Source organism: Rhododendron vialii, chromosome 10a, assembly GCF_030253575.1.
Source record: "Rhododendron vialii isolate Sample 1 chromosome 10a, ASM3025357v1".
Classification (NCBI taxonomy): Eukaryota; Viridiplantae; Streptophyta; class Magnoliopsida; order Ericales; family Ericaceae; genus Rhododendron; species Rhododendron vialii.
In genome coordinates, this window is record NC_080566.1 from 1,610,288 (window position 1) to 1,628,408 (window position 18,121).

General features: G+C 39.5%; 3 protein-coding genes across 6 annotated transcripts; 1 reads left to right on the forward strand and 2 right to left on the reverse strand.

The window, feature by feature from the left end:
• Window positions 1-47: 47 nt before the first annotated feature.
• On the reverse strand, window positions 48-5,452 carry LOC131304187 (uncharacterized). The gene is made up of 10 exons (XM_058331327.1): window positions 4,881-5,452; window positions 3,831-4,357; window positions 3,162-3,217; window positions 2,994-3,076; window positions 2,717-2,795; window positions 1,826-1,936; window positions 1,623-1,732; window positions 814-897; window positions 481-518; window positions 48-330 (listed from the first exon to the last, which is right to left on the reverse strand). Exons 1-10 carry the CDS (start codon window positions 5,366-5,368, stop codon window positions 260-262), a joined length of 1,647 nt encoding a protein of 548 aa, XP_058187310.1. The 5' UTR covers window positions 5,369-5,452; the 3' UTR covers window positions 48-259.
• A 2,134-nt stretch (window positions 5,453-7,586) lies between these two features.
• On the forward strand, window positions 7,587-9,913 carry LOC131303991 (uncharacterized). Its single transcript, XM_058331079.1, has 2 exons — window positions 7,587-8,150; window positions 9,442-9,913. Exons 1-2 carry the CDS (start codon window positions 7,773-7,775, stop codon window positions 9,598-9,600), a joined length of 537 nt encoding a protein of 178 aa, XP_058187062.1. The 5' UTR covers window positions 7,587-7,772; the 3' UTR covers window positions 9,601-9,913.
• A 512-nt stretch (window positions 9,914-10,425) lies between these two features.
• LOC131303993 (glucuronokinase 1-like) lies at window positions 10,426-15,262 on the reverse strand. 4 transcript variants are annotated; one of them, XM_058331080.1, is made up of 7 exons: window positions 15,161-15,262; window positions 14,872-15,124; window positions 13,094-13,243; window positions 12,371-12,559; window positions 12,164-12,280; window positions 11,631-11,791; window positions 10,426-10,846 (listed from the first exon to the last, which is right to left on the reverse strand). In XM_058331080.1, exons 2-7 carry the CDS (start codon window positions 15,076-15,078, stop codon window positions 10,600-10,602), a joined length of 1,071 nt encoding a protein of 356 aa, XP_058187063.1. In that variant the 5' UTR covers window positions 15,079-15,124; window positions 15,161-15,262; the 3' UTR covers window positions 10,426-10,599. The 4 variants fall into 4 exon arrangements, with proteins under 4 accessions (XP_058187063.1, XP_058187065.1, XP_058187064.1 ...); XM_058331082.1 differs by having other exon boundaries at window positions 14,872-15,116; window positions 15,161-15,258; XM_058331081.1 differs by having other exon boundaries at window positions 14,872-15,112; window positions 15,161-15,238.
• Between the last annotated feature and the right edge of the window lie 2,859 nt (window positions 15,263-18,121).

Sequence of the window (18,121 nt, forward strand, 5' to 3'; positions counted from 1 at the left end):
GAGAGAGAGAGAGAGAGAGAGAGAGAGAGAGAGAGAGAGAGAGAGAATTGGGAAACTTGGGAGTTGGGTCATGATGGATTTGTAAAGGTGGCAATTACAGAGCATCATCAACTCAGATTGGAACACTGCCATTGAACATTCACAATTGTGATAAAAATAATTTTGGATTAAGGGCGTTCCTTTACAGATGCTGCTGCTCCATTATTGCCATTGGTTGGGAAACCACTTGGCAGCAGCAGCAGCAACAAAACCAAAAAAATTATAGATAATTTTTGGTGATTGCTTCTTCTAATTCCTTGAAATCCCAGGCATCATCAGCTGAATATTGCCCTGAAACCCAAAAGAAGAGGTTGGACACATTCAAAAGTGGCTCCAGACAAGTACAAGATACACAATCAATCGACAGAATTTCGGAAATATAACATGAAAATGGAAGACTGTATAAACACTAGGAAAACGAGTATGATGAAGTAGCCTTACCAATTGAATCTCTTCTCAACGCCGTTAAATGAGCACAACTGCAAGTAAAAATGTAGTCGTGGTCATTTCCAATTAAGTGGAGATTGGAGAAAATAGCTACTTATATAAATGCACTATCACATTTTAATCTTTTCCACTCTCGAGGAATTCGTATCTACAAGCCGAGTAAATCATAGATTTGATACCTATTTTTGGGTAAAGAGGAATCAAAACTGTGAAGTAGCTGCTCTTGGGTGTACACGATTCGTTGGTAAATTACTTTCACGAAAAGCAGTTGAGAAAATGGAAAGCACTATAAGATAACAGCAGAAATAAGAATTAAGTTTAGACTACCTGCCCAGAGCCTTCCCAAGGTCCGCACAAAGCGATCGAATGTATGTACCCTTTGAGCATACCACCCGGAAAATCAAATTTTGTCTGCAAACAAAAAGTAAGACAAAACATCAGACGATTCAGACGAGCTTCCCAAGCATCAAATAATTCATTTTCAAAAGATCAGGACCATAGTTCGCATGACAGTTATTTGTTTTTATAACTAAGAACTAAGATGAGCTTCAATGCAGTTCATGTCCTACAGTACCCTCTTTGTGCGCGAGCGATCCCAAATAATCTGATCATTGTGAAACACTAACTACGAGTACCACATTAAATCAGATAACTTCATTAGCTATTTCAACACGATGCATGTGTGGTCAATTTGTTCCACGTTGCTTCCAAGAAAGCACCGTGGAACACATTGACCACATGTTGGTTGCAACCACATGTTGTAGCTGCAACTAACATGCGAGTAACCACAAAGCTAACATCTACTACCATCAAGTAGATCCCATGGGTTTAAAAATGAATTGGATCATATGAATAATGAATGCAAGACATAACATGATTGATTTTTTTGGCCAAGGGATCTTAGGGCGGACATGAGGTGCCTCGATCTACTAAGACCTAAGTATTGGTTCCTTGTGGAATATGCAGTCATCCACATGCAAAAACAGAAAACATGTGGGTGCAAGATGTCTAGAATTAAAAACAAGGTGCATCTCAGGACAACATCCACAACCATAAAATAACCCCAGGATTGGGAAATGGCATCACAAATGAGATAAATATGTTCAATGCAGAAACACCAAGTTGAGATTAGTAACCTGTCATCTAAACTTCGCTCAATCTCAAACTGGAAAATTGAAATCCTCCTAGGCGAAAGTTCAATGCTTTCTCCTCTTCTGGCCTTTTCATACACCCTCTCACCCCCAACCTATCATGAAGAGTAGAAACATGTAAGCAATCATACCATCACACATTGATGTTTGGATCTGCATATAAACAAGATAAAGCAGGAGATTTTTACTTTGATTGCGGAAAACATTGGAGGAACTTGCCATATCTCCCCGCAAAAAGATGCAGCAGCTTTCTTTATATCATCATCTTTTATGTGTTCCCATGGCTCACGTTGGATAACCTGAAAAACAGGGTGATACCAGAGACTTGAAAATGGATTGACAAATTTTTTACAGAACAGCAATTTCAAAGACAAATGGAAAATAAACTGACATCCCATTTGACTGTTCAAAGAACTTACAATGACAAAAAAAATTGCTAGGAACATGCTGGAAGATGAAAAGGGTTCTTCATCATGAGTTTCTCCAAATGATAACCTAACAACAAACACCTTATTCAACTGATCTTGCTACCAGTTCGGAATCACTTGCCCATACCATAGCAAATTTTTCCTTGAAGTGAAGATGATACCTCATAACCAAGTCAAACTCGATACTTGAATCAACGACCTCATCACACAGCATTTACATCTATCTAAAAGGTTCAGGTCTATGACAACATATATCACCCAAGCTTGCTTTTTTTTTTTTTGGTCAAATGGAATGTTTATCACCCAAGCTTGCTAAATAGTTCTTTGACAGACAAATCACTAAATCAGACAAGCATGTGTAACCCTGGGAGGCTGGGACCGCGCTTCGTAGATACTCGTCTAATCTAAAAAAATACTAAAGTAATCTGCTTAAGAGTTGGAAAAAGGAGATAAAATATGTCCAAAAAGCGTTATATTTTTAAACCCGAAAACAAGGCAGATTGCAACTGCACCGCAACATGGCTGTTTTAGTTTGCGTGGTTCCAGATTAGGAAGAGAGGGGAGTAACATGACTATTAGAGTTGATGATTCGCCAAAAACATAGCATGAATGTAAATCAAGGCAGGCCTTAATCTAAGATCAGAAACACACCGGTGAATCAGCATCCCACGTTGAGGTAGCCTCCCCTAAACGGAAGACTCCACTATAACCCTTGATCATACCTTGATACCTGCAATACAAGTATTCAGGACCTTGGAATAAAGTGCATTTGAGTAAATTTTCCATAAAGGTCTGAATTCTAATGCACACACTTGGGTACGTATGAACACTCACAAACCAACACTGACAAGGTAGAAACTAGAAAGATCAAAAGCACTCAGAATTCTCAAGAGCATCCGAATATTTGAATATTAGATTTGAATTTTACCTATCAACCACCTTGGTAGCTTTACCAACACATACAATCAATAAACCAGTTGCCATAGGATCAAGAGTTCCAGCATGGCCTACCTATAAAAGATTATATATTAGTGAGGGAAGCATCTCCGCAGAAATATGAAGGCTCATCACTCAGATTTAAAACAAAAACAAACACCTTTTTCACATTGACGAGCCTACGCAGCTTTCCACAAACTGTAAATGAAGTCCATCCTGTATTGCAACATTCCATAATTAAGTTCTGCAGTATGTGCAACTGACAAATCAATTGTCACCATTCTGTTTTTTGCCAGAGAGAATGGAGAAAACAAAGAGAGCACTAACATATCCCACTCTGGTAGACGCAAAATTTGTAATTCTAGAAAGTCCCTGGTTTTTTTTTCGATCCAACCTTTGGTTGGATTCCCCACCCCCAACTTGATGTACCCTTATCAAGGTTTTTTAGTAAAAATTCGTAATTCCTCAGACACATGGAAACCGTAATCAGTTCTAGAAGTAATAGGAAATCCTAAAGTTCATCTTTTCAAAATGCGGGAACTACTGCATTAACACTCTTCAAACTTCAGAACCAAATGATAGCTTTCGTAATGGATTCTCTATATAGTTACAATTCCACCTAGTGTGTTTGATTCAGTGAGACCAATGGCACACTCATAAAAAAAGTATACTAAGAATCCACATTCCCTACTACTTTTCTAACAGTTGAAGGAAATAATCACGTCAGTCACAAGGAAAAAATTTAGATCACAGTGAAAATCAATACATATACCTCATTTCCCTGACCAAGACATAATAGAAAAATACAATAAAGCAAAGATTCACTCACCTTTGGGTTTATTCACTAGGACAACATTCCCAGTAGGGCTATCCCATTTTGTGGGTAACCCAATACTCCTTGCGGAAACAAACGGCTCTGCATTAGCAACTTCACTATCCTTATCGGGGACTTTCTTCAAACACTTAAAGAACTCCTCCACTTTCTTCTCCGAAACATCGATTTTCACATCCTTCACCAACCCTTTCTCTTTCTCCTCCTTTCCCTCCTCCCCCTCCTCAAAGAAAACCAGCCCCTTCTCATCCCTTCCATCCCCACCCTTCTCTCTCCTCTCTCCTCTCTTACTACCCCCTCCTTTCTTATCCCTCTCCGCCTTCGCCTTTACGTTCATTTGACTGGGATCAAGAAACGCCTTATCGAAACACTGATCAGGAAAATACTTCTTCTCCAACTGATACACCATCTTGTAATGCTTCTCCTTCTCCCACGGATACGCAAACGTGTCATAAAAATACAACTCCTCTTCTCTCTTGTGCAATGTGCGAAACTCCACCACTTCCGGCTTCAATTCAACATACCTGTTATAAAAGTAAATTGTCAAAGAACCTGGCTTTCCTTCATGTATCAAAACATAATCCCAAACATGCCTTTATATAGACTACAAACCTTGGTGACTAAGTCTAAATAGGAAAGAAACATACTAATAGAACCTAGGGGGGAGATAAACGAGCCAAGTAGGTAGTTGTTCAGACTTAGTTTGAAAACTCAACGAGCTTCAGAACCTGTTCAAGCTCAGCTTGTTCATGAGACGTGTCGATATTGAACGAGCCTTAATCTAGCCGAACACGAGTCTCTCAAGTAGCTTGGTTCGTTTATCAGCCCTAATGTAACAACTATAACTATGGTAGCATAACCTAAATTTCTTATACATCATAAGCTGAATGAAGCAGAGTAGTATTGGTTTGAAAGCATAACGAGCTTCAGAAAAATATTCAAGCTTGGTTTGTTAATGGTATCAAACCAGTCTGGAACAAGCTTTTAACGTATGAACATGAGAACAAATTGTAGCATAAAATGTCCCAAATAAAATGGTAGCAATACCCATCATTATCTCGACGCCTCCTCTCATCTTCAGAGTCTGACCCATACATTCTCCTTCGCCTCTTGTTATAATACTTCCTCTTGGACTTATCCAATTCTGGATCCCCCAAAATGGGTCGGAGTTCTCTTTCGGGTTCCGATGAAGGTGATGTTAATTTCCGATCAACCCAGTCGTCAAAACCCAGTTCCGGCTCCGGCTCGGATTCGGGCGGGTCGGCGGGGCTGGACTGAGGGATTTCTCGCGGGAGACTGCGGCGGCGGGGGGAATGGGGATGGGAGTGAGTATCTGGGCGAGAGATGATCATGTCGTATTGAAGTGGGTACTGGGTTAGAGTGGTGGAGAAGGGGTGGGAAGAGGGTTTGAGGAAGGAGAAGGGTTTGTTGGGTTTGGAATGGCGGAGGAGGAGAGAGAGAGTCGTGGGGTAGAGAGAGAGGGGTTTATGGCGGAGGAAGAGGAGAGGGATGTGGGATGAACGTAGGGAGTTCATTGTTGGGTTGATCAGTTATGGACAAGCAGTTGTGGCCTTGTGGGTTTTGGGATTTTGGCAATTGGTTTGGTTTTTGTAGCTAATGGCCATAGTAGGCTTCTTTCTTTCATTCTTTTTCCGACGTCATCGGGCCGGCTTATAATCTAGCCCAGACAATGAAATTCCAATAAAATAAAATAAAATTAAATAAATTAAATTTGTAGCTTTACCTCAGAAATCGAATCTTGATGTACCATTGGGTTACTGCGTTGGTGTTGTGTTGAGTTGAGTTTGTAGCATGAATTAACGAAATTGTTAAATACAAACGTTGAAGTGCAAGAATTCAAATACGGAGTATAATTGTGTTTGAAACAGTTCAATGTACACGAGACTCACACAATAGATGTAGGTTACGGGCTTGTTTGATAACCTAAATTCAGCATTTAAAATTGAATCAATTAAATAATAAGTGATTCAGTAAGTTTGATAACCACATTTTACATTGCTTAACAAATTAAATACCGCTTAAAATATAGGCCACAAAGTTAAAAAAAAATTAAATAGCTTTGAGCTACTTAATTCTAGGTGAATTTTTATGTACTTACATTTAATCATTGTACCACCACCACAACCACTCTCATCAACACCTTCATCACCCCCACCACCACCACTGCTACACCACCACCACCACCACTTCCTCCACCAGCACCAGCACCGCTCCTACCACCACTTCCACCACTCCTCCACCACCACCAGCTCCACCACTCCACCACCACCACCACCACCGCTCCTACCACCACTTCACCACCTCCACCACTCCACCACCATCATCACAACCATCACCACCACCGCCACTCCACCACCACTACCATCACTACACCACCATTCCACCACCACCACTCCTACCACCTCCACCACTCCATCACCATCACTACCTCCACCTCCACCATTCCACACCACTATTTCACCACCACCACCTCCACCACTCCTCCACCATTACCATAAATATATTGTGACTATTATTAAATTAAGAGAGAATTTGAACAAAATTAATTCATCATTTTTTTAATTCAGTACTTAATATATTTTATCAAATAGCTTTTCAACTTAAAAATTTCAGCATTCAATACTTAATTTTTCAGTTTTCAGTTTTATCAAACAGTCCCTACACGTGTATCAAATTGTTTCCAACACATATATGTCCAAATCTAAACACTTTTTTGATTGTGTCAGTAGTCGTAACTAGCCCGATAGTTTCTCGAAAAAGATTTTTGCCACTTCAAAGAATGTTTGGGGGCCTAAAAGGGCAAAAAAAATTATGATAATGCTGGACGGGAAAAAAGGACATCTGATGACGATAGCAACTTACAGTTGAACTGCGATAAGCATCGGTGATATATATGAGGATAACACTTTTAATTTTAAAAAGAGTTTTGGTAAAATCCGAAACGTAGCAGCAAGTAAGTAAGAGCTTAATCCTCATCCTCACTTCGTGCAAAGTTTACTCCATTGCTAACATAATGTTGTTCAGGGCACTGCAGATTTGTCATGTCAGTAACTTCAAAATTTTAAAATTAAGTTGCACATAAACTGACCTATAAATTTGATTATAAAACAATGCTAAAATCGTAAAAAATGAATTAGGAGCCATAAAACAACTCAACTACACGTAAGGGAGGTTCATTTTTACGCACCTTGCCAATACCTTTTGCGGAAATAGGTTTTAAACTACTACTACTATCTTTTTATAAATGCATCTTAAAAAATATGTATATCATAACTGTCAAAGAATTTTTAAAATTTATTTATTAAAAAGAAAACTGTTAAAAATTATTTATCCTATCTCTATGAATTATTTTCAGTTGGATTAAGTTTAGAAAAAATAGGAACACAGATATTCGTGCACAGTTTGGGTACAAGATGGATTTGAAACCGGATAGACGAGCCCAGCTCGAGTTTTAAGCTTGTCTAATAAATAAGTCGAGTTCAACAGTATAGTGCTCGGCTCGTTTCTGTAGGCTCGACTCGTGAATAAAGACTTGTTAAAAAAAATGAATTTGCTTCATCTCACTTCATCTCGTTAACGACTCGGGCACTAGCCAAACTCGAGTTCAAATTTTTAACTCGTTTAACAACAAGCCGAGCTTGGATTTACCCAAAAAAAACAAGCCGAGCTTGAACAGCCTAACTCTGAACACTGTAAAATTCGGTTCGGATCGTTGTTTGCACCTAGTGAAACCCACGTATATCCCACTATTTGTGCACGTATATTATCCATTTTCCAGTGATCTGGTTGGCCAGGCCCTCACTCAGCAGCGTACGGGCTACGCCTCTGGATGCAACTTTCAAAAGGGCGCGCAACTCGATCCAAACGCGCTGATCTCTCTCTCTCTATCTTCTCTAATTTTGGGGGGGTCCTTCATTAATGGCCACCGTAGAATTCGACGAAGACGAGTGGGAACCCTTCAACGACGACGGCTTCATCTGCAAGCGCAAGAAACGCCCCCGCCTGGACCCCACCACCACCACCACCTCCGCCGCCCCTCCACCACCAGATCCGGCAGCAGAGAGAAGAAACCGGAGGGAAAGGAAGAAAAGAGCCCTAATTAAGCTGAGGGAAAAGTACCAGAAAGAGATTGATCAGTGGGTGCATCTGTCAAACGCCTTGAAGGCATTGCAAGAGAAAGCCCTAACGACCCAACAACGAGAAGAATGGAACGAAGAGGAAACGACTTCGCCCTGTGATTTGGGTGTGGATGTGCCTCAACCGTCGGGGAGACAGCTCGACGAGCTGATAGTTCGGGTAAGGGTTTGTTTCTCTTTTGTTTGGTTGTTAGGGTTTGATGAATGGAATCGGTGTTTTGAAACCCTAGTCGAGTTTGAGCGGACACAGTTTGAGCTCGTGTCCGCTCATTAAAAACTTGTTCAGGATGTAAACAAAACAAAAGATAGAAAGTTCGAATCCTATACTACTTACTTATAGGGCTACTAAATGGACTGGTTGAGTTTGAGCTCGTGTTTATTCGTTAAAAGCTTGTTTAAGATCGGTTTGTCACATAAACAAACCAGGATTGAACATTCTTTTTGAAGCTCGGTAAGTTTCAAACCTAGCTTGAACAAGCTGGTACTTGGCTCATTTGATTCAGTCTGTGTTTGGCTTGATTAAAACTTGTTTCAAATCATTTCGTCTTTGAACAAGTTAAGATCGAACGTATGTTTGAAGCTCGTTAAATTTTCAAACCAGGTTTGATACTTTGATCAACTACTTGCTTGGCTCGTTCATCACCTGCACTTGTTTATGTTTTGGTCTCCAGAGAATGGTAAATTTAGTTGTCGCTAAACGATTAGGAGCAGCTGGGTACAGGGTCTTTTTAATCTTATTGCAAATCCTTAGCAGCCAAGCTGAGCTGAATCTCTTCAAACAGGAAATCTGGTTAATCTATTTGCAGTTTCATCATTAAAGTGCTTCTGATGCTGTCAATTTCGTCCACAAAATTAGTTTCCGGGTTCGACTTAACATTGAAGGTTTTCCACAGCATGTTGGTAGTGTTCACTATTTTACTTAGGGTGGACCTGTTGAATGCTGTAAACAACTCAAGTTCAGCTTGTTGCATAAAAGAATTGCTGTACATTTTTGAAGCTCGTTATATTCAAACAAAGCATGAATAATTCATTGCTCAGCTTGACATGATTTAAAAGATCAACCATACTTGAGTTTGACTCACTTAAAGCTGGTTTGAGAACTGGTCGATCCACGGACAACTAAGCTTTGAATAGTATTTTCAAACTGGTTATACTTCAAAACAAGCATGTTTCTTAAGCTCTTTAACAGTCCCGGGACGGGAGAAATCCACTGAAAGGACAGCTTGTTTCATCTCTATGTTTGAGGGACCTTTATGAATGCATATTCCCAATACATACATGTATTTATATGTCCATGTTCCAGATGGGTTGTTTGAGAACGGGTTCTTATTCAGGAAGTAAACTTTGAACAGTTTGTTCTAAGATTGTAATATGTATTCAAAATACATACATGATTTTCTGTCCATATTGGAGTTGGGCTGTGGTTAACTTGCTGGCTCTGGAAATCGCAGGTAGAAGCAGAGGAAGAAATTATCCAAGATGTTTCTAATCTCTGTGATATGGCTGAAGCCATTTGCAATATGCAAGAGGAGTTCATGAAGCAGTCATTGGTTGATCTTCCAGTTTGGGGGTCGCCGCGTGAGCTCATGGCGTCTCTTTGTGATGAGTGAATTGGAACTCAGCAGCCGAAGCTAGGTTTTGATCCTGAATTTGTAGAAGGGTTAACTGGAGAAAGAACTGATCTCAGCCCGAGTGCTTGAGAAAACCATTTTCACATCAAGCTTTCTCTTTCTACCACTAACTCCAAACTGTATCTGCATTGTGTCATTGCACAAAGAAGACTTTTGATGTAATTTATGTTGTTAATGTAGGTTTTTTTTTACGAAGACTGTATTGTTAATCTTAAAGGAGTTGTACATGATTGCGCAGGATTTTTCTAGCTGAACTAACCATCTTATGAGAGTTTTCTTCTTCTTCTTCAAATTACAGTACATTGTAAATATGTTTTGGTGAGGTAGTTACGATTATTGGTTCCATTGGTAGTGTCTAAATAGGTTAAGCTTACGAGAAAGGCGCCTCCTCGTCATCTTTGGCAGAAATTTCATCATCCTTTCGATATTTGGCAAGACAAGGGCATCAGCTTTTGCTGCAGATTTTTGATTTCGAATATTAGTCTAAGGTGAGAAATTTGTTTCTTGCACTTGTGAGAGAGAATTTCATTTTTTTTTTTGAAAAAATCGTGTTGCAGAATCTCAAAAGCTATCCAAATCCAACTTTGAAATTTTGAGAACTTCATTTCTTTTTAAGCTTTTTAGAATCTGTAGAATACATTATCTAGAATTTTTAGCAAGCACACCAAACTGATTTGAAAAGCTAGAATCTCCAAATTTGAAAAGAAAAAAAAAAATTCTTGCAAACACGAACAACAATGTGTGCTCTATGGCAAAAAGTGAAACTCAATTTTCCGTGAAGAGCGACGAGTGCTACATTGAGTATGAGTGATTTGCAATTTTGCACGTTTTATTAGCTTGACAAATTCAGAAAATGTCAATTGGACATTTCACTGATGAACAAAAAATGTTGAATTATGGAAGTAAAAGAAAAGTATCAAGGCTCAACCAGACAGTTTTGGGTGAGATAAAAATAGAACTCCATGGATGAAATTATGTCTACTGTGGCGAAAGGGTTTTGAGGTCAATCTCTTTTAGACAAGAAGGACCAACTTTGATTGGTTGAATGACAAATCCAACTTTTTGACATGCATCCTCCAGCAGCTTTACTTGTGAAGGTCCATTGGGACACAATGCAACCACGGCACCTCCACTACCGGTAAATTTTGCCGCAGCACCAACACTCCGGGCTACCTCCACCATCTGGATGTTTAGAGCACCAAGCGCTTCATCTCCAAACATGGCCCTGTGCAAGATCCAAAGACAAAAAGCTCATATTGGATATGTTGATAAGCATTACTTATAAATAAAAAAAAAAGTACATGTTTTTTTTTTTTTTTTAACCGCAAAAAAAAGTATATGTTGATAAGCAACAGAAAGCTCAGTAATAGATGAAACTATTTAACGTCTCTTTGAGAGCACATATATTTTTGGAGCTCATGTGGCATACGAGTCTTCGTGTGTAAATAAAAGTTTCTACATTACAAAATGTACTTTTAAAACACCGTATTTCGTTTTGATAAGGGAACTTCTAAAAAGCTCATATGACAAGAGAACTAGAGGAGGGCTCTTTTAGAAATTCTGCAGGTAATTTGAATGAGAAATGAATGGGATAATAGAATGCCAAGCACATGCATCGGATGACGTGACCAAATATAATAAGTTAATAACCAACCCAAGGACAAAAACAATTGATTCACTGAAAATTCAAATGAAGATAAATGATACCACTAAAGTTAACCCCAAATTTGAAGTGAAAGCGGTAGGCTTATAGTCGACATTTGATCTTTCCGCTCTTAGGTTAGCGGAAGCTGAACAAGTCGAGGATAGGATGATGAATAAGGCTTTTCCTCCTGTCACTAGTGCCTAATCTGAAGTGGTATTATCTAAGGATTGAGGCCAAAGGCTAGAACAGTAGCCAGGAATGCCAGTTCACAAAATGATGTATAAAGTAGGAACCCAAGGAGGATTTAGGACCAGTATTCCTGCAAAATGTGTTTCAAAACTGTCAGATACTGTGGTTGATTTACCTTCGAAGGTCGAAATTACGGTTCATGAGGTCTGCAAATTTGGTATAGTTCTTTTCTAGCAATGCTGTCCGTCCTTCTAAAGGTAAACTTGCTACTTCTTCTATTGAGGATATTACGAACTTGTCACCATCAAGCCACCTTTGCCGGACTGTACTGTGCACCTGCATAGATAAGAAGAGAAAAAATAGAAGTATTGGGGCCTTATGGTATCTCGTACACATTCCGACGATTGGCTGAGCTAATAAGTCAACTTCAAAGTGGATTTGCTGTGCGAAGACCTATTGTTGTATTGGTTCACAACATAAGTCATGCCATAAGTTGCTTGCAGTGCAAATTGAATATTAAGGTGGGGACTGGGGACCCTCTGGACATAAAAAAATGCAGCTTGTGTTCCCACTGAGCACGCGAGAGCGAGGCAAGGGATGTACCACTGGGTAGAACGACCATTGTGCAGGGGTCCATATGGAGGGAGAGAAAAAAGAAAAGGTTAAAGATATATAATGACAGGAGATGAGAGAAATCTATGTGCTTACCTTCCCAGAATCGCTTGGATTCTCAGCATAGATAAGATGCAGAGGTGGGAGAAGATTGATATCCATGGGCGCATATTTTCCATGGCCCAAGTCATCCATGTATTTCTTACTAAAATCCTACAACAAATAAAATTGAAATAATTTTCATATTTTCATATTTGTACTCGTAAAACGTAATTTAAACTTCAGCACTTTCAGCTCACATACCATGTAAACAAGCCCCCCGTAGACCTGTGCTACTCTGTCCTGCAGACCAGCAACAATCCCAAGTTCCTTCTCTGCATTAAGGACGAGGTTTGGTCTGACCTCTACTTTAACTAAATGCCTCACTTTATAGAAGTCAAGAAGGCAGTTAAGTGCAGCACACACAATCGCACTAGAACCTGAAAGACCCATCTGAAACATCAAAGAATAAAGTAACTTAAGCTATGTATATCCATTAAATGGACTGCAAATTTTCGAATATGAAGAAATGATGATTGAAACATGACATGCAAGAGAGAAAAGAGAATACTGTGGTGAGATGTGGCAATTAAGGCAACCAGAAAAAGTACAAAGATTCTATATTTTTCTGCTAATGTTATCTGCAGTTTATGGTGTGTTAATTGCATCAATGGGACAATATCATAGGTAGAATATTTCTGTGTCAATGGGATCTAAATCTAAAAGAGAATCAAAGTAACAAAATCCCTATTAAGACCACGAACGAAGGTACGGGCTCATTATTGTTCTCTCTCTACAATGTTTACCATGGAGAGTAACATGTAACACTGTGGATGCAACATTTTAACATAACTTTCAAATCAACAACGTAACCAAGCAAGGGATTATCATAAGGCTCTCAGGAAACTTGGTAGCAATATTACCCCAGTAACACATTTCCGAGAGGATATCAACACAACTTGCAATTTTGTTGGCTGAAAGTTTCACCTGTCGAGGGATATTAGTATCATATGAGAGAGTAAAATTCCCTCCCTGAAGGCCGATCTTGTTGTCCTTGCAATAATTGTGAAAAACTTTGCAAACTGCCATAAGCAGACGCACACCCCCATAGTAACCTTCATTATCCAATCTATCCACCTGAAAGACAGAAAGTATGAGAAGAACTTTATTTCGCCCAAATTCAAAATCATAAACATCTTCATAAACAAGGAACAAGAAAAATGTTGACTCAAACAGGAATCATATTGTAACTTCCGGAGAAACAATCTTGAGAGAGAGAGAGAGAGAGAGAGAGAGAGAGAGAGAGAGAGAGTTTTGCAAATACACCACATATCTCATGCACATACAAAATGAACCTGTCTTTATGTCCTATAAACTCCTAGATTTCGCAAGGGTAAACATGTTCATGCACAAGGAACAATAATCTTCTTCTTTTTTTACTCCTGAAGTTCTGATTGTTCTTGTGTTTGATGGTTACTTTGTTTAAAATGTACACAAATGCGCTTGAGTATATATTTCTAATGTGATACAAAATTGAACGATAATGTAATTGTCAGTGCCTAAGGGGGCAGATTGCAGAACATTTACTATTGTAGACTGTCGGAGAAGTATAGATACTTCCAAGTTTAAAACGAGTGAACCGATGTAGATCCAATAAGTGAAATCGATGTACCACTTTCTAGTAGGAATGATTATTAAAATTTAGCTAAGAAACTGTCCTAGTTTCAGAGATCAGATGCCCACACATCACACCGGATAAAACGTTTAAGGAATCCAGTATCCAGTTCATTAGCAAACCTCACATCACGATTCCTCTTCTAAATTTACCAAAACCGACTACCTAACCCTCTGATACAAAAGATTATATTCCACAAATTTGAACAGGAGGGAGAAAGGAAAAGAAAGGGGGAGGGGGGCAAGCAACATTAGCAACAAAGAATCATAAGATCAACAGAAGAAAAGATTTTCAAAGAGCTTCTGGCACTGGCAGGACGATGATATAGACTATCATCAAAATAAGCGCAGGTAAAAGTTACACCTAACACTGCTTAATTGGTGAGATCAAAACTGAACACCAAAACTATTCAGACTCGCAAACTTCAGCTAAGGTATCATCAAATTTCATGACATACAAATTTTCCTAGACCTAAATGCAGCTACAACTACATTGAAATACACTAAAGTGTGCAATTTCGAAAAAGGATACAGTTGATCCAATACAGATCAAACTATTCCATCACAAATCTAATCAACATCAAAATGAACTAAATTTCCATCAACTCTTGGGTGCTATAACCCCAAGGGATTGGCCTGGTATTCTTAGCCTAGGCCTTGGGTGTTTGCTCACTCCAAAGGTTCTAGGTTCAATTCTCCTCACCAACAACCCTTGGCCCACCTCACCTCACCCCAACGCATAAGCGTGCAAAAAATGCCATGGGAGGGGCTATAGGGATTAGCCTGAGGTGCGCACAAACTGACCCAAGACAACCGTCATTACCACAAAAAAAAAAAAAACCTCTTAGGGGCTAACAACTCTTAATAGGTGCGAGCCCGTACCGGGCACTTTAGGGTGATCCATTGCACGACCAATGCAGATCCAATCATTACATATCAAATCTAATCAACATCAAAATGAAACTGAATTCAATTAATCCCAAGGTTTGCTCCCTGTCTCGTGTCACAATCCCTATCAACTCATTTGCGTAACATGGCCCGGACGAATGAGTTATAAAAAATTAAAAATTGGAAGTGAATATATATATTACCAGGTGGGGGAGGGAGTTGAATTGGACGAGATCGTGGGTGGGGTGAGGGGAGATGACGAGGTGGTGGGAGGGTTGCAATCGGACGGTGGCGGAGAAGTTGGCGAGGCTGAAGGAGATGGTGCGCCCGTAGTAGACGTCACTTGGGTTGCCCAGCAGTCCCACCCTCGCATAGACTTCGTGCTCAATCATTCCAGATTCCGAATCCATCTTCAATTCTCTCTCTCTCTCTCTCTCTCTCTCTCTCTCTCTCTCTCTCAATATATATATATATATATATATATATCTCCACTGGACGCCGGGCGGGAGTCTCGTACAGTCAGCCGTACGTCGACAATCACAGGTCGGACAAAAACAAAATCGGATATAAAAACAAAAAACTGAGTTCGGAAAAATGATTTGGTGCGAACCTCACATCATTTTGTGAGTCTCACGCACACTGTAAACACTTTACACATATTCATATTTTTTGGTGGGTTCCACACATATTTGATGTGTAGTGTGTATGGGTCCTAATGTAAATGCGAGTGAATTCGTGTAAATATTTGTATAAGCGTTTGTGGTTATAGAATAATTGTTAGTCAATTGAGCATGAGGGTTTGTTTAGATTAATTATTCAGTGGTATTGGTGCACAACATGGCAGTGCCCAAAAATCTTTATCCATCGCACAAGATTGTATACTTATTATTGAGCTCCACAGCAATATGTGGTGAATAAAAGGTTTTGGGCCACTATGTGATTGTATCGAAGACCACCAAATAATTTATCATTTGTTTGGGGCTTACCCTCAAGGGTCAAAGTTTGAATCGACGAAGATCAACCGTTCTAAATTTTGGGATCATTCGAACTTTGTTCGGTCGTTAATTTCATATTGCCATCAAACTACTACTATTTGAAGAATGATGGCCATCAACCTATCCGGCCCAAAAACAAAATGGAGCCCATCAAAGGCTGACAAACAGGCCCATATGATATCACATTGGGCCTAGGTTCTTTTTTAAATCACTGACACCCCCTCAACTATTAGCGAGGATCACTTAACCGCCCTCAACTGAAAAACCAATCAAACAGACCCCTCAAACTATTGAAAACCTAAATGGCACTAATAACTCAGTTAACCGAATAGATGAGATCCCCTAAACACGCTCAAATATCTACCCAAAACCCTTGACAAACTCTAAATGGCATACGTTTCCTCTCTTTTTTTGGTCATTGCGTGACCACAACTTGAGGTTTAAATGTTTTCCTTCCCTCTTTGTACGTTATGTGTTCTTCTCTATCATCGCTGTTAATTTTAGGAAAAATTTCAAAATGACACCTGAACTTTCACCCAAATGTCACAGAAATACTTGAACTTAAGTTTATGTCAATTAAACACCTAGACTTACAAAGCCCCCAAATCTAAGCCCCTGCTGTAGTACTCCGTCCAGTTTGTTGATAAAAGTGATGGCGTGGCATATTTCTCCTGTTAAGTGCCCCAATTGCACATGATAGGAAGTCTAAAAGATACACACAATCAAAACTCCTCCCCTTTCTCTCCTCGCCTCTCGTCCCCTTCCCCCACCTCTCCATCTCTCTAATATTGGTTAGGTTTTCTCATTTTGATTTTTTTTTGTTCCCATGGGATATGTGTAAATGTGAAAGGAACAAAATCCATTAATCATATCTCATGGGAGCCTGCACATCCGTGGGTGGAACCATAGTGAAGAAAACTAGACAAATAAATGCAGTGCCATTGCAAGAATATAATTGTTATAGTATGAGAAAAAACAAAAAATAAATCCAGAACTCGAACTTAGCGTCACTCATGTGTAATCACCATCACCAAATCACAATAGCTGGAATAGCAAACCAGATCCTCCTAAGACCAGTATCTACTTTCTTTCTTTGGAAATTTCCAACCTTCCCATCAGTAAACAGAAGAGCGGCGGAGCGAAAAACTTGCCTGCAAACTCAAACTTGCCTGCAAGGTTGATTTCGTCGGTGAGAGCGGCGAAAAGGGGCAGGTGGAGGTGGTTGTTGATGACTGAGGACGGGGCCGTCGGCGGATTCTGAGAAGGACGTCGTTGCAATTTTCTTTCAATTTTGATCGATTTGGTTTATGGGTTTTTCTTCTGGATTTGCAAGAGAGAAGGAAAGAGAGGCACTTAACGGGAGAAATATGCCACGTCATCACTTTTATCAACAAACTGGACGGAGTATGTAAGGACCCATAAATTCGTAAATTTTATTTAAATGTTTTATAAGAGATAAAAGGAGAAAATTGATTTGGGTCATTGAGATTTGGGATTAATGTGTAAAGTGTTGCATTTGAGGGGTGAGAGTGTGATATGTGCTTAGTGTATGTATGTATAGCATATATGTGCGTAGGGAATAAAAATTCCCCAATCCTCCACTCTCTCACTCTCCCGTCCCCTGTCTCTCTCGGCTCCCATCTCTATCTCTCTCTTACACTCTCTCCAAAATTCACCCAAACAACCTAAAACCCCAACCAAGCAACCTCAAATCCTTCACCCCTTCGCGTATTTTCGTTCGTATATCGCCGGTTTGAGCTCGGTGGAGGCAAAATCCTTCCGTTTTCAAATTTGGAGTTAGGGCTTAGAAAATCATTCAAATTCATTCTTCGATCTTTGAGGTAGGGAGTTCTAACTTTCAATATATGTTTATGACATATTTCTTGTAGCTTGATTGGTGTCTTTGATCGTTGTTGTTGTTGAAGTTGTTGTTGTTGAGAAACTCATGAAAATTTACAGAAATTCTGCTTGAACAGCCTTTGTTATCGATACCTTAGCCTTTGTTATTGATACCTTTGTGTTCAAAAACCCAGAAAATCACTTGTTATCGATACCATTTGCCATTGTTATCGATACCCTTGCGTCTGAAACCATTTTTGACCAAATGGTATCGATACCTTTGTATTAGGTATCGATACCTGTTGCTTATCTCCAGTTTTCATTTTTCACCGTTTTGGTTTCTAATCACTTCTAACCTACCCAAACACTTCCCGAATGATCCCTTAACTTGATTACTCATACCTAATGACTTCGTTGAATGTACCCATGACCTTAATGCTCATTCGAACTAGATTTTACGAAAATCGTTTTATAAATCAAAGTTGGATTTGAACGGTACGGAATGGTTGGAAAAAGGATTTCGAAACTTTACGGATTCGATGAGAACATTTTAGGACTCATCGACAGGTGAGTGCCTGGCAGAGGACTTTGGGGTTCTTTAACAAGCCTGACAGAAGCT

Excerpts from the sequence above, each read along its gene's own strand:
- LOC131304187 (XM_058331327.1), bottom strand. The coding sequence starts at position 5,368 with ATGAACTCCCTACGTTCATCCCACATCCCTCTCCTCTTCCTCCGCCAT. Across the intron at positions 4,358-4,880 it reads AGGCGTCGAGATAATGATGG|GTATGTTGAATTGAAGCCGG; the intron begins GTATTGCTACCA and ends CTTTTATAACAG. Across the intron at positions 1,937-2,716 it reads CGTGGGATGCTGATTCACCG|GTTATCCAACGTGAGCCATG; the intron begins GTGTGTTTCTGA and ends CCTGTTTTTCAG.
- LOC131303991 (XM_058331079.1), top strand. The coding sequence starts at position 7,773 with ATGGCCACCGTAGAATTCGACGAAGACGAGTGGGAACCCTTCAACGAC. Across the intron at positions 8,151-9,441 it reads TCGACGAGCTGATAGTTCGG|GTAGAAGCAGAGGAAGAAAT; the intron begins GTAAGGGTTTGT and ends TGGAAATCGCAG.
- LOC131303993 (XM_058331080.1), bottom strand. The coding sequence starts at position 15,078 with ATGGATTCGGAATCTGGAATGATTGAGCACGAAGTCTATGCGAGGGTG. Across the intron at positions 13,244-14,871 it reads TCAACTCCCTCCCCCACCTG|GTGGATAGATTGGATAATGA; the intron begins GTAATATATATA and ends TCTGTCTTTCAG. Across the intron at positions 10,847-11,630 it reads CGTAATTTCGACCTTCGAAG|GGCCATGTTTGGAGATGAAG; the intron begins GTAAATCAACCA and ends GATCTTGCACAG.